General features: G+C 34.4%; 1 protein-coding gene across 1 annotated transcript; it reads right to left on the bottom strand.

Annotated features, from left to right (window-relative positions):
- Positions 1–759: 759 nt before the first annotated feature.
- LOC125776140 (tigger transposable element-derived protein 6-like) lies at positions 760–1498 on the bottom strand. The gene is made up of 2 exons (XM_049447022.1): positions 1060–1498; positions 760–989 (listed from the first exon to the last, which is right to left on the bottom strand). The coding sequence occupies exons 1-2, from the start codon at positions 1496–1498 to the stop codon at positions 760–762; spliced, it is 669 nt and encodes a 222-aa protein (XP_049302979.1).
- Between the last annotated feature and the right edge of the window lie 11729 nt (positions 1499–13227).

Below are 13227 nucleotides of genomic sequence, written 5' to 3'. Positions count from 1 at the left end.
CTGTGTGTTTGGTGGGATTGGCAGGGAATAATCCACTATGAGCTGCTCCCCTATGGCCAAACGCTCAATTCGGACCTGTAATGCCAACAACTGGACCGCTTGAAGGCAGCACTTATGCAAAAGAGGCCATCTTTGATCAACAGAGGCCGAATTGCCTTCCATCAGGACAACGCCAGGCCACACACATCTTTAGTGACGCGCCAGAAGCTCCGGGAGCTCGGATGGGAGGTTATTTTGCATCCACCGTATAGTCCGGATCTCGCACCAAGTGATTACCACATGTTTCTGTCCATGGCGAACGCGCTTGGTAGTCTGAAGTTGGCCACAAGAGAGTCCTGTGAAAATTGGCTCTCCGAGTTTTTTGCCAATAGGGAAGCGAGTTTCTATGAGAGGGGCATTAAGAAGTTGGCATTTCGTTGGGAACGCATCATCGAACAGAACGGCGCATATTTGACTTGAATCGCAGTATTGTAACCAATTTTATGAACAAATGAAAATTCACTAAAAATACCGCAAGACTTTTTTGACAACCTATTATGTATGTTTGTATCCTCTTTTATACTATATTCTTCTTGCTACTTTTTGCTTACTTTTTTGGAAGCAATTCCTCTCACAGTTAATAAACTGAAGCGGTATTGTCAGAATAATATGAATATAAATACAATGGAACTTCCTTATAGTGAATTCGCAGGGGACCTGAAAATCGCTTCACTATATGAAGACTTCATTGTATAGAAATTCATTTTTTCTTTTGTAATTTTATTTAAAATAATCAGTAAGTTTGGTTTGAATTACATTCTTCCATTTTTCATTTTCAACAAAAGCTTCAAAATTATTTAGACAGTTAAAAACATTAATCGGTACGTCACTTTTCATCTCCGCAAAGGTTCTAATACAGTTAATGGAAGAAGAAACTTGTCCTAATGTAGGTAATGCCTCATCAGTATCTGCCATTTCTTCTTCAGTGTCCAAATCGACTTCATCGATATCTAAAAAGGAAAAAAAAATTATGTTTATTACATAAATATTTGTTTGGTTACAACAAAAATAAATATTCACCAGGTACAGCTGGAACTCCGCGACTTTCTAGAACGCTGCTGATGATATCTTCCTCGGACGGGTTTTCCGAGGTCGGCACATCAATATCAACATTAACATAGTCCTCAAATGATGCCTCGATATTTGTCACTTTTTTAAATGAAGACTGCAGAGCAGCCAAATCCGCTATTGAAAGGTCTTCTTCATCCCACTGCTCAGAAGGATTTTGCATGGCATCTTTTGAAAATCCTGCCTTTCTAAAACAGTTGGCAATTGTTTCTGGTTTAACATAGACATCCCATACGGTGCTTAAATTTCGAATAGCGTGGAGTAAGTCTATGGTAAAAACAGAAGTTCCCCCATCCAGCTGAGCCAATATATTCGTTAAAATACGTTTCCTGTAATGTTGTTTTATGTTGTAGATAATGCCTTGGTCCATTGGTTGCAGTAACGAAGTCATGTTGGAGGGAAAATAAGCAAGCTGTATGTTTTTTAGTTTGTCTTTTACATCTCTAGGATGCGCAGTGAAGTTATCAACAAAAAGTAAGACCTTCCTGTCTTGTTTACCAAATTTTTTGTCCAGCTTTAGAATCCATTTGGTAAAAATCTCACTGGTCATCCATGCTGTTTTGTTAAACTCATAATCCGCATCTAACGATTTTACTCCCTTAAAGCACCTCGGATTCCTCGCCTTTCCGATTACAAGCAATTTAAGTTTTTCCGATCCAGTCACATTGCTTCCCATCATGACAGTTATTCTCTCCTTGATTTGTTTTCCCCCAAAGCATTGCTCAGTTTTGAATGTCAGTGTTTTATTTGGCAGACATTTGAAAAACAATCCAGTCTCATCGGCATTAAAGATGTCGTTTGCGTTGTAATTTTCAATCAATCTTGGTAAAACGTTCATTACCCATTCTTCGCGATTTTGTAGGTTGACGTCAGCACTTTCTCCACATAACGTTTTTTGAACAATACCATGGCGTCTTTTGAACCAACCTGTACTTGCCTCAAATTCATGGTGTCCTAGTGCTTCAGCAAAATCTTTGGCCTTTTGCTTCAATATTGTTCCAGATAAAGGAAGATTCTTACCACGTGCAACGACTATCCATTTCAACACTGCTTCATCAATATCCTCAAACTGGCAAGTTCGAACCCTTTTGCGTTTTACGCTAATTGCTGCATCTTCTACATTTTTCAAAATCATTTCCTTATTTTTTAGAATATTTGATAAAGTGCTGGGAAGTATTTCAAACTGATTTTCGTACCTTCCCTTCTTTAACTTTGTTAATAATTAATAACTTTTTTTCAAGTGAAATGCTGCTTCGATGCGTCATTTTTACTTCAATTTCTTAACACAACTGTACTCCTACTACAATGTACATATGTATGTATTTTCATTTTGGGATTCCCCGTATTACATTTATACATTTCGTTTATTTCTGAGAATATGCAGTTACAAATAATTGAGTGTAACCGAAAACATATTTTGAAAAAATTCACTATACGGAGACAAAAACGTATGAAGCTTGATTTTCAAGCAGTAAAATTTGTTCATTATATAGAAATCTTCACTATATAGAAATTCATTATAAGGAGACAAAAATGCACCGAAAGTAGAACCAAACAGCTGTGTCTTCAAAATGACTTCATTATAGGGAGAGCTTCATTGTAGGGAAGTTCACTATAAAGAAGTTCCACTGTACTTTAATTTTTTCTGTGAATTATATACGCGAAGGTAACTTTAAAAAGCAAGGAATAATAACTTTTTAGTTAAATATACAATATAAAAATATATATATGTATACTGTGGATACATATGTATATACGTATGTATATATTAGTCTAAGAGCCAGTGAATGGCAGAGTGCATGTATTTTACCAAAGATGATATTTTGTTCGGTGACCCTTCTATAAATACCTTACATGAAATGGGGAACAGCTAAGCCCAGCGAAGGTAGCTATGACGTCACCCAGGTAAGACAGATATGTAAATCAGACCAAGTTCGCAAGTAATTTAACAAAGCTGGCGTTTGGTCACAGGAAATAATATGGTAAATATAACCAGAAAAATAAATGGCAGACGATTTTTTCGGTTGTAACCTCCTGGCAAACGTTTTTGAAAATTTGAAAAAAAAAAATTTTCGAAAATATTTTAACAAATCTGATTTTTATATATGTTATTTGTAATAGTATTATTAGTTTATTTTCAAACGGTAGACGTTTCCTCCGGTTATAATACTCCGGCAGACGACAATATATGTATATTGACAGTGTGATTATACATACATATGTACCTACAGTGATTACTTCTATTTCGATAATTTCTGCATGGAAATAGATATATGTATTATGAAAAATATAAGAACACAATTATATTTACTACTTTATAATAATGGATGAGGAAGATGGGTTGTTTATAAATCAATATAATAACTATTATGACAACATTCAGTTAATTGGTAATAATGAAAATATGTTTCGAGTTTTCATTGATATATTTTTATATAACTTCATAAACTTAAATATCAAAATACTGTTTTACCTAGTGATATTTATGAATCAGGTTAACACAGTGCATGCTACAGTTCATTTACAGCATTGAAGAGAAAATTTGTGGAAACAAGTAAAATTGTCGTTTTGTCAGCAACTAAAACACTGAAATTACAGACATTTTGGTGCAAGATTCGACTGCAGATAACCTATCTAACGTTAGTGACAATGTAGTTGCATAAGTAACTCAATCTAGTATTTCATCAGAGTATTTATTAAATGAGCAGCCATCAATATCTACGAGCAACTCGACAATTGCTGACACTTCAATGCAAGTGTAAAAAAAAACCTCATCAATAAAAAAACCAGCGCATTCATCATAGCATGCTTCCCGAGAAAATCATCAAATTGTTTTTGAAGAAATCTGTTCTCTAATAGAAGAGAACATAATTAAACGTGGGCGATGTTATTTCGTTTCGTATTTACGAGTATAGGTTGGTACGCAGCTCTCAAGTAATTGCTCAAGAACAAAAATACATTATTTCTGAAGTAATTTTGACAGCTGGTTACGCATTGTGAATGATCCACATTAGAAGAGCAAGAGAGAATAAACAAAGTAAACAAACTTTGTGCGTATGTATGTGTATGGTAACACAAATATTTTCATTGAGATTTAAGGAATGTTGTTGATGATTGGTTGGTTTTATACAATATTTCAAATTGGAATATACTTTATAATAATGATTTCAACTAATTTAGGATGAATTTGACGATTACTTCGAATTTCCCTCAAGAAACAATTGTTGATTTGATGTTTCGTCGCAAAACCAGGTTTGCCATATTCACATTTTATTGAAAAAAAGTATAAAAAATTAGTACTAGATTTCTTGAGAGCTGCGTACTAGCACAAGTAACTTTATCGCAGGAACGTTTCTGGACCGTTTCTTAAGCGTTTTTTTATATGAAGTTTTTACGTTTCTTGAGAGTTGCGTACTAAGCTTATATAAACAATCATCAATCAATCATTCAGAGAGCTAAATAACGAAGAAACATCCAGTGTTCGATTAAGAGTCCATTATTTAGAAGACAAAATTCGTGATATATTTAAAGATCGAATTCATATCTTGCAATCAAATAATAAAAAAGTCGTTGCACCTAAAGGAATAACTACTATTGATGATTCAATATTTACTCATTTACAAGAGCAAGATGTTCTACAAGCGGCAGCATCAATTTTGCGCTTTTGCTTTTTTTTTATTAAAGGTAAAAAAAGACCTTTCACCTTGTTAAAAAAATATTGAATTTCAAAAAGGTTTTGAAAGTTTAGGAAACGCTGAAATAACTCCGGATATGCTAGACTATCTGTTTAATGTTATTCAAGAATTTACTTGCCACATGCATAACACCAAGAAAACAAAAGACGTTGATGATAGTCGTTTTCCACTATTTGTCAATAGCTACAAATAGCTATGACTTAAATGAAAACTTTATTAAAAAAGTTGTAAACTTCGACGCTAGTTCAATACTTCCATTTAAAGCTGAACTTTACCAACAATTCTTGAGGGCGCATTATATTTCCAGCATCTGGAAAAATGCTTCACAGAAAAATCCGATGATGTTAAACCCACTAGAATATGGTTGGGAAGAACATAATACATCATAAGTGTTCAAGTGGTTTGAAAGAGACCAGCTACCATGTTTAGTTAGTGATTTTATTCAAGATTACCTGGTATATTTTATTATATTATATGCTATTTTATATTCAAATTGTTTAGTTGAAACATTTATTCATAATTTTCCAGACGCCAACGAAGATGATGAACAAGATGACCAAGATGATGGGTATTATGACAATATACATATGTATATAATATTTATAAACAACCCATATTCCTCATTCATTATTATAAAGTAGTAAATATAATTGTGTTCTTATATTTTTCATAATATATCTATTTCCATGCAGAAATGATCGAAATAAAAGTAATCACAGTAGGTACTCGTATATATAATCACAATGTCAATATACACATATTGTCGTCTGCCGGAGATTATAACCGGAGAAAACGTCTGCCGTTTGAAAAATGAACTAACAATACTATTACAAATAACATATATAAAAATCAGATTTGTTAAAATATTTTCGAATTTTTTTTTTCAAATTTTCAAAAACGTTTGCCAGGAGGTTACAACCGAAAAAATCGTCTGCCTTTTATTTTTCTGGTTTTATTTACCATATTATTTGCTTTGACCAAACGCCAGCTTTGTTAAATTACTTGCGAACTTGGTCTGATTTACGTACTTGTCTTACCTGGGTGACGTCATAACTACCTTCGCTGGGTTAGCTGTTCCCCATTTCATGTAAGGTATTTATAGAAGAAGGGTCACCGAACAAAATATCATCTTTGGTAAAATACATGGAATAGTACACTCACTCTGATTTTCCTCAGGGATTTTGGGGGTTAAATCATAAAAAAGTGTGCGCTTCCTTGGGTGATGTTTCGCTCCTACGCCAGAGTTAACACCCAGCCATACACGTATGACTCATATTACCTACCACTACACATATGTAAATACAACAATAGCAAGCCAATACCACATGACGCATGTGCAACGAGGCATCATCTTACAAGAATGTACAGTCACCACGTGACCAACAACAACAAGCCAATACCACATCACGCATATACAAGGGGATCAACATACAGACACATGGAGGGGCATTATCTTACAAGAATGTACAGCCACCACGTGACCAACAACAACAAGCATGACATTATCCAAGATGCCATGCCACCGGAATTAGCCAATCGGGAGACGACACGAGTTGACTGCACTGCTATAAAAGAGTGACGCGCATCCAATCTTGTCCTCAGTTTGAACAGAAATTCATACATAATAAGTTATAATATTTTGTGTAGACTAATACAGTAAAACCTGTGAAGTTGGACACCCTTATAATTTGGACACTCGCTCAAATTGGACAAAAAGTGATGAACCAAAATAATATAGTACAAAATATCCATATATTCACTGCTTAATTTGGACCCTGTCTATCTTGGAAGTTGGACAAAATTTGTCTCAATTTTTAAACAGCAAGCATTAAAATCCCTTTATATCTTGGACAATACATTTAATACATATGTATGCATATTTGTATGCGATTTACTTATGTACTATACCTCTGTATATTACACATAAATGTACATACATATGTATTTGTATTTCGGCATCAATGGAATTTTTCAAACGTTGCAATGCCGTTATTTTTGCGAAATTATGTATGCGTCAAATTTCATGGATTAGCTATTACACAATTATTCATATTTGATCAGTTGTTGCAATCATGTCAAAAAGAAAACACCCAGTGGAGTTATCTCTGAAAATTAAAAGTGAGATATTGAATGAACCGGCTAATAAAAGCCTATCTATAAGGAAATTGGCAGAAAAATATGGAGTTTCCAAATCAACAATCGCTAATATTAAAAATAAAAAGGAACATATTATAAAAGGATTAGAAAGCAACCCCGATCCGGAACGCAAAAGAAAAATACGTAAAACTGATTTTGAAAAAATAAATGAGGGAGTGAAATCGTTTTTTGAAAAATGCAGGTCTAAGAATATTCCTATCAGTGGCCCAATAATTCAAGAAAAGGCTAAGCTATTGGCTTCTGAGTTACAAATAGAGAACTTTAGAGCAAGCAATGGGTGGTTAGAATCTTTCCGCTTGAGACATAACATTCAATTTAAAGCTTTAAGTGGTGAAGGAGCGAATGTAGATCGTAAAGCTGCCTCAGATTGGAAAGAAAAACTACCAACACTTTTAAAAAATTATTTACCTGAGAATCAGTTTAATGCGGATGAAACTGGATTGTTTTATCGTCAATTACCTACTCGAAGTCTCGTTGCAAAAGGCGCAGTTTGTAAAGGAGGTAAACTGGCAAAAGAAAGACTGAGCGTATTGTTTTGCTGCAGCAGTACAGGAGAAAAGTTAATGCCGTTGGTTATAGGTAACGCTGCGAAGCCGCGAGCTTTTCACCGAAATAAAATCGACACTAAAAATTTTATTGTGCAATGGGTTCACAATAAAAAGGCTTGGATGACAAGTGTAATTTTCCAGCATTGGCTTAGTTCAATCAATGACCAAATGAAGAAGCAAAATAGAAAAATTATTTTGTTCATTGACAACGCTACAAGCCACAGTTTAATAAATGAATATTCAAATGTGTTTGTAAAATTTCTGCCACCAAACCTAACGGCAGAAATACAACCTCTCGACCAAGGAATTATTCAAAATGTTAAAACAAAATATCGATCAAAAATGATGCTTTCTCTGATAACACACCTTGACGAATGTAACAATGCAAGTGAATTGTCGAAAAGAATTTCTGTTTTGGATGCTATTCGATGGTTGGTTTCTTCCTGGGACGAATTAGACCCTCTTGTGATAAGAAAATGCTTTCAACATGCTGGATTTCCTTGCCAAGATTTACTGGAATGTCCACCGCAAGAAAATCTGAATTATGGAAGTTTGATAAATCACAACTATCCTGAACAAATTCGAAATGAATTAGTATCGCCCATAGTTGTGGAAAATATGGAAAAATCGATAGATATACATGAACAGGTGGGTGATTCCCATGAAACTATTTTTAAAAACGTGGTAGAGGATTTAAAACACATCTCCCAAGGAACTGCTTCAAGTGAAAGTGAAGATGAGTGCACTGAAAACTATAATCTTCCCACTGCAAAAGAAGCTTTATCAAACATGAACGAAGTCATTCTTTATGTATCAGCACATCAATCAACTTTGCTGCCGGAGTTTTTAAAGCTAAAAACGAAATTGGAACAAAATATAAGCTTATCAAAATTAAAACAAACTGAAATAGATGCATATTTTTCTAAAACATAAGTTGTACATACATATATCCGTATTCTAAAATGTGTTAATTTTTGTTCTTTATTACACACCTATATATTGAATTCAATGTACGTTTTTTTTTGAACTAGTTTTTAAAATAAAGTCAATAAAATAAGAAAAGAATCATTTCTTTATAACATGGACACTCCCGTAAGTTGGACAAAAAGTGATGAACCGCAGGCGTCCAACTTAGACAGGTTTTACTGTATTAAACATTTAAATAAAGGAACCTTCGAGGAATCGAAGGAAAATATATTTTTAAAGAATAATTAAAAACTATACTTAATTGGCGCCCGAGCAGGGACCGGTCAATAAAAGGATTCGGTAAAAAATCCTTCGCGACTAAGAAATAACAGTGAATTCAGAAATAAAATTCGAGTTTATTTCAAAACGGTTCAAAACTTAAAAACAAAACAAGAAAAAACAAAATAAAATGGCACAACAAGCAGCAGAGATCCAAGCACTCCAAGCGATGGTACTTGATTTGCAGAGGAAATTCGCCGAAACCCAAATTGGTACAACACCAGTAATCAAGACGAAGTCTGTACGTACACAGATCCCAAGGAAGTCGACTTAGGGCTCTTTAAGTCAGCCCTAACGAACTTTAGCGGAGATTATCACGAATACAGGAACTGGAGAAAGCTAACAGTGACATTAATGAACAATGTGAAGATATTCCGCGGGCAGAATATCTATACAGAAGCCCTAATCTTGCTTAGAGGAAAAGTTACGGGACGAGCTGCAAAAATCCTCATCAACAATAATACCAAACTAAATTTTGAGGAGATCATAGATCGTTTGGATGATTCTTATGCCGACTAACGTCCACTCTATGTCCTCGAGGAAGATATGATGAGAATCAGGCAAGCAGAGAAACCTCTACACATATACTACGACCAGCTAAATCAGGCACTTAATGTAGTTTTGTCCAAAATAGAGATGACACATAAAAACGAATATGTGATCAGTGCTCTATCCAAGGAAGTCCAGATGAAAGCAGTAAGAACCTTTATCGCAGGACTAAGGAGCTCAGCCACAAAAAATGCGCTATACTCCAGAAGCTGTACAAACCTGATGGAACCTCAACAAGCAATGCAATCAGTAGAACCTATGGAGATAAACCCTTCATCTACAAGATTCAGAAGACAACCGTATAATCCTGCACCGCAACATATACAACCAAGGCAGACACCAAACCCATTCAGAACAGCAATGCAGAGAATTGGTAATCAGTTCAAACGGGATAGAGACGAAACCTCTAATGCACACCAAAGGAAGACATTACGCGTGAACCAGATAAACGATGCACAGGAAAATGATGCAGAATTACTCTACAACGAAGCGCCTAGCGTAAGTTATGAAAATAATAGTCGTAAGGTACAAAAGCATTTTTTATAAGATACCATGGTCTTCCAACGCTTAGACGTACTGCACCAGATGGAAGATTCGTGCATATTTTAATAGATTCAGGTGCGACCAGTAGTTACGTGAATAGAAGTTATCTATTTGCGGAAAGAATCAAATTAACAAAACCCATTAAATTCAATACATTGCATGGAACATCAACAGTTACTCATAAGAGGGAAATCAATCTTGTAGGGTTTGACATAGATTTTTACGAAACAGAAGACTTAAAAGAATTTGACATAATATTAGGAGGAGACGCTTTACGAAAAATGAAAGCTAAACTAGACTTATTTGAGTACTCAATAACTTTTGAAGAAACAGGAGAATTAAAAAAGGAACAAAAAACTTTACGATAGGAGACAAAACTTATGAAAAAGAAATTAAGGAGTTAATGGAGAATAACTATAATAATGAAATGTTACCCTTTACGACCACAATACAAGCAGAGATCAGGACTGAAACCAGAGAGCCTGTTTGGTTACGACAATATCTCTATCCATATGCAGATCGGGACTTTGTCGAGAAGGAAATACAAAAACTTTTAAAGAATGAAATAATTAGGGAAAGTAAAAGCCCATATAATTCACCAATATGGACAGTGTCAAAAAAGGGTATAGATGAGGAAGGAAAACCAAAGAAAAGAATGGTTATAGACTTTCAAAAATTAAACAAGCAGACAATACCAGATAGATATCCCATACCGGATATAACAATGACATTACAGAATTTATGTAAGGCAAGATACTTTACAACATTAGATCTAGAGTCTGGATTTCACCAAATAAAGATTAAACCAGAAGATAGGGAAAATACTGCATTTTCAGTCAATGGGGCAAAGTATGAATTCCTTCGCCTACCGTTCGGCCTAAAGAACGCTTCAGCCACATTTCAAAGATGTGTAGATGACATTCTGAGACCATACATTGGAAAATGCGCATATGTCTATATCGATGATGTCTTAATTTACTCTGCTGACCCAGAGCAACACATTAAGGATATCACAAATATTGTACAGACGCTACGTACAGCTAATATGAAGATCTCCGAGGAAAAGTCAAATTTTTTTCAAACTAAAACCGAATTTCTGGGACACATAATAAATAACGGAAGGATTACAGTAGACCCAGGGAAAATAGATGCTATAGATAGGTATAAAACACCGGAGACACTAAAAGAATTACGCTCATTTTTAGGATTAGCTTCCTACTATAGGAAATTTGTGAAGAACTTCGCACATATATGCAAGCCATTAACAATTTACCTAAAGGGAGAAAATGGGAGCATATCAAAGAATAAAAGCAAAAATGTGAAAATTAAATTAGATGAACAGGCACTCAAGGCCCTTGCAGAAATAAAAGAAAAACTAAAAGAAAGGATAGAGCTATATCAGCCAGACTTTGAAAAGGGATTCGATCTAACCACAGACGCCAGTAACCACGCAATAGGAGCAGTACTGAGTCAGGGTAGGAACCCAATTTCCTTTATACCAAGAACATTGACAATCACAGAACAAAACTATTCCACAAATGAAAAGAAAATGTTAGCCATAATTTGGGCACTACAGAAACTAAGAAATTACCTGTACGGAATAGCCGACCTGACTATTTACACAGATCACCAGTCATTTATATTTTCGATATCAGAAAAAAATCCAAACACTAAACTCAAAAGATGGAAAAACCTAATAGAGGAATATGGTGCTAAATTAAAATACAAACCTGGACACGAGAGCGTGGTCGCAGACGCACTATCTAGACAAGTAAATACACTATCAGACACATCAATCCACTCCGCAGAGTCTTCAGCACTCAGATGCATTAAAATGATTGCAAAACCCTTAAATTTTTTCCGTACACAAATTGAATTAATACCGTCAGAAACGAATGAAAAAACTGCATCAACTATATTCCCACGACACGAACGGTTTCAAGTAAAATTTAATACCGAAGAATACGTAATAGAAACGCTGAAGCAAGTAATGAAACCAAAAATTGTAACAGCTTTTCACACAGACTTGGAAACATGGCATAAGTTGAAAGAGAAGATAACAAATATATTTTCTACATATTTCAAAATATTCACACAAACTAAACTGCATGACATCACTGAACAAATAGATAGAGAGAACATTTTAGACTTTACGCACAAAAGGGCACATAGAAACGCGCTCAATAATTATAAAGAGATATTAGAAACATGCTATTGGCCAACACTCAAGAAAGATACAGAAAACGTAGAAAAGAATTGCACTAACTGTACAGAGAATAAGTACGAAAGACATCCAGTAAAACAATTGTTAGGCAAAACACCAACACCGCAGGCACCAGGTATATCCATACAAGCAGATATATTCTACATAAACGGCAGAAATTTCTTGTCATGTATTGATAGACATACGAAATATGCATATTTTCGTAAACTTGATACGAAAAGACATTTTCACGAAATATTCCAAGAAGTATTATGCCAAGTATTTCCAAACTGTACCGAAGTGATGACAGACAACGAAAACATATTCATTGGTATTGGTACGACAGCTATGCTAAACGAACTAAAAATAAAGCACACGTGTACGGCAAATAATCATTCAACGTCCAACGCGCAAGTTGAACGGTTACACTGTACCATTCTAGAGATAGCTCGCACTTTAGCACAGGATAAAAAATCTACGACGGAAGAACAAATCTTTCCCGCCATCAAGGAATATAACCAAACTATACACTCAGTGACACAAAGGAAGCAAGTCGATCTTCTTTTCAACAAGGACACTAGTGAAACAGTGAAAAATAATATTGAACAAAAACAGCAACAAATGCTAGATTACCATAACAAGAAAAGAACTCTAAAAGAATTTAAACCGGGACAAACAATCTACGAAAAAACTAGTAGACGTGGAAAATATAATAAAAGATATATTAAACACATCGTTAAAGAAGACAAAGAAAATACAGTGTTAACTACAAAGAATAAAATAATACACAAAGACAACATTAGAAATGAGAATTTAGATAGAAATTAGAATATACTAAAAAACCAACTCTTAATCAGGAGAAAGCCTAGAAGTTTAAATTTTTTAGGATCAGCATTTAGTTTTGTTACAGGAGGACCATTACGACATGGTAGACATAAAAAAAAATTAACGACATTATAGAAAATAATAACAAACAAAGATTGATCAACACCCATTTTGAGAAACTGTTAGAAACATTCAACTAAAAAATAATTACCCAACACACAATGTTGCAGGAAATGCACAAAAATTAGAAGACTTAGCTCTAACAATTAATTTCGCAAAAAATAAAAACTTTTATTCACCATCAATAAATATTAATGATATTGAAATATAATTAAATCAGAAAATACAGAAATTC

Source organism: Bactrocera dorsalis, chromosome 2 (assembly GCF_023373825.1).
Source record: "Bactrocera dorsalis isolate Fly_Bdor chromosome 2, ASM2337382v1, whole genome shotgun sequence".
Lineage (NCBI taxonomy): Eukaryota > Metazoa > Arthropoda > Insecta > Diptera > Tephritidae > Bactrocera > Bactrocera dorsalis.
This window is presented reverse-complemented; position numbering and strand designations above follow the sequence as displayed.

Bases quoted from the DNA above. Each gene is read 5' to 3' on its own strand.
- LOC125776140 (XM_049447022.1), bottom strand. From the start codon at position 1,498: ATGACTTCGTTACTGCAACCAATGGACCAAGGCATTATCTACAACATA. The intron at 990-1,059 runs GTGAATATTTAT...TTTCCTTTTTAG, and splicing joins CGGAGTTCCAGCTGTACCTG to ATATCGATGAAGTCGATTTG.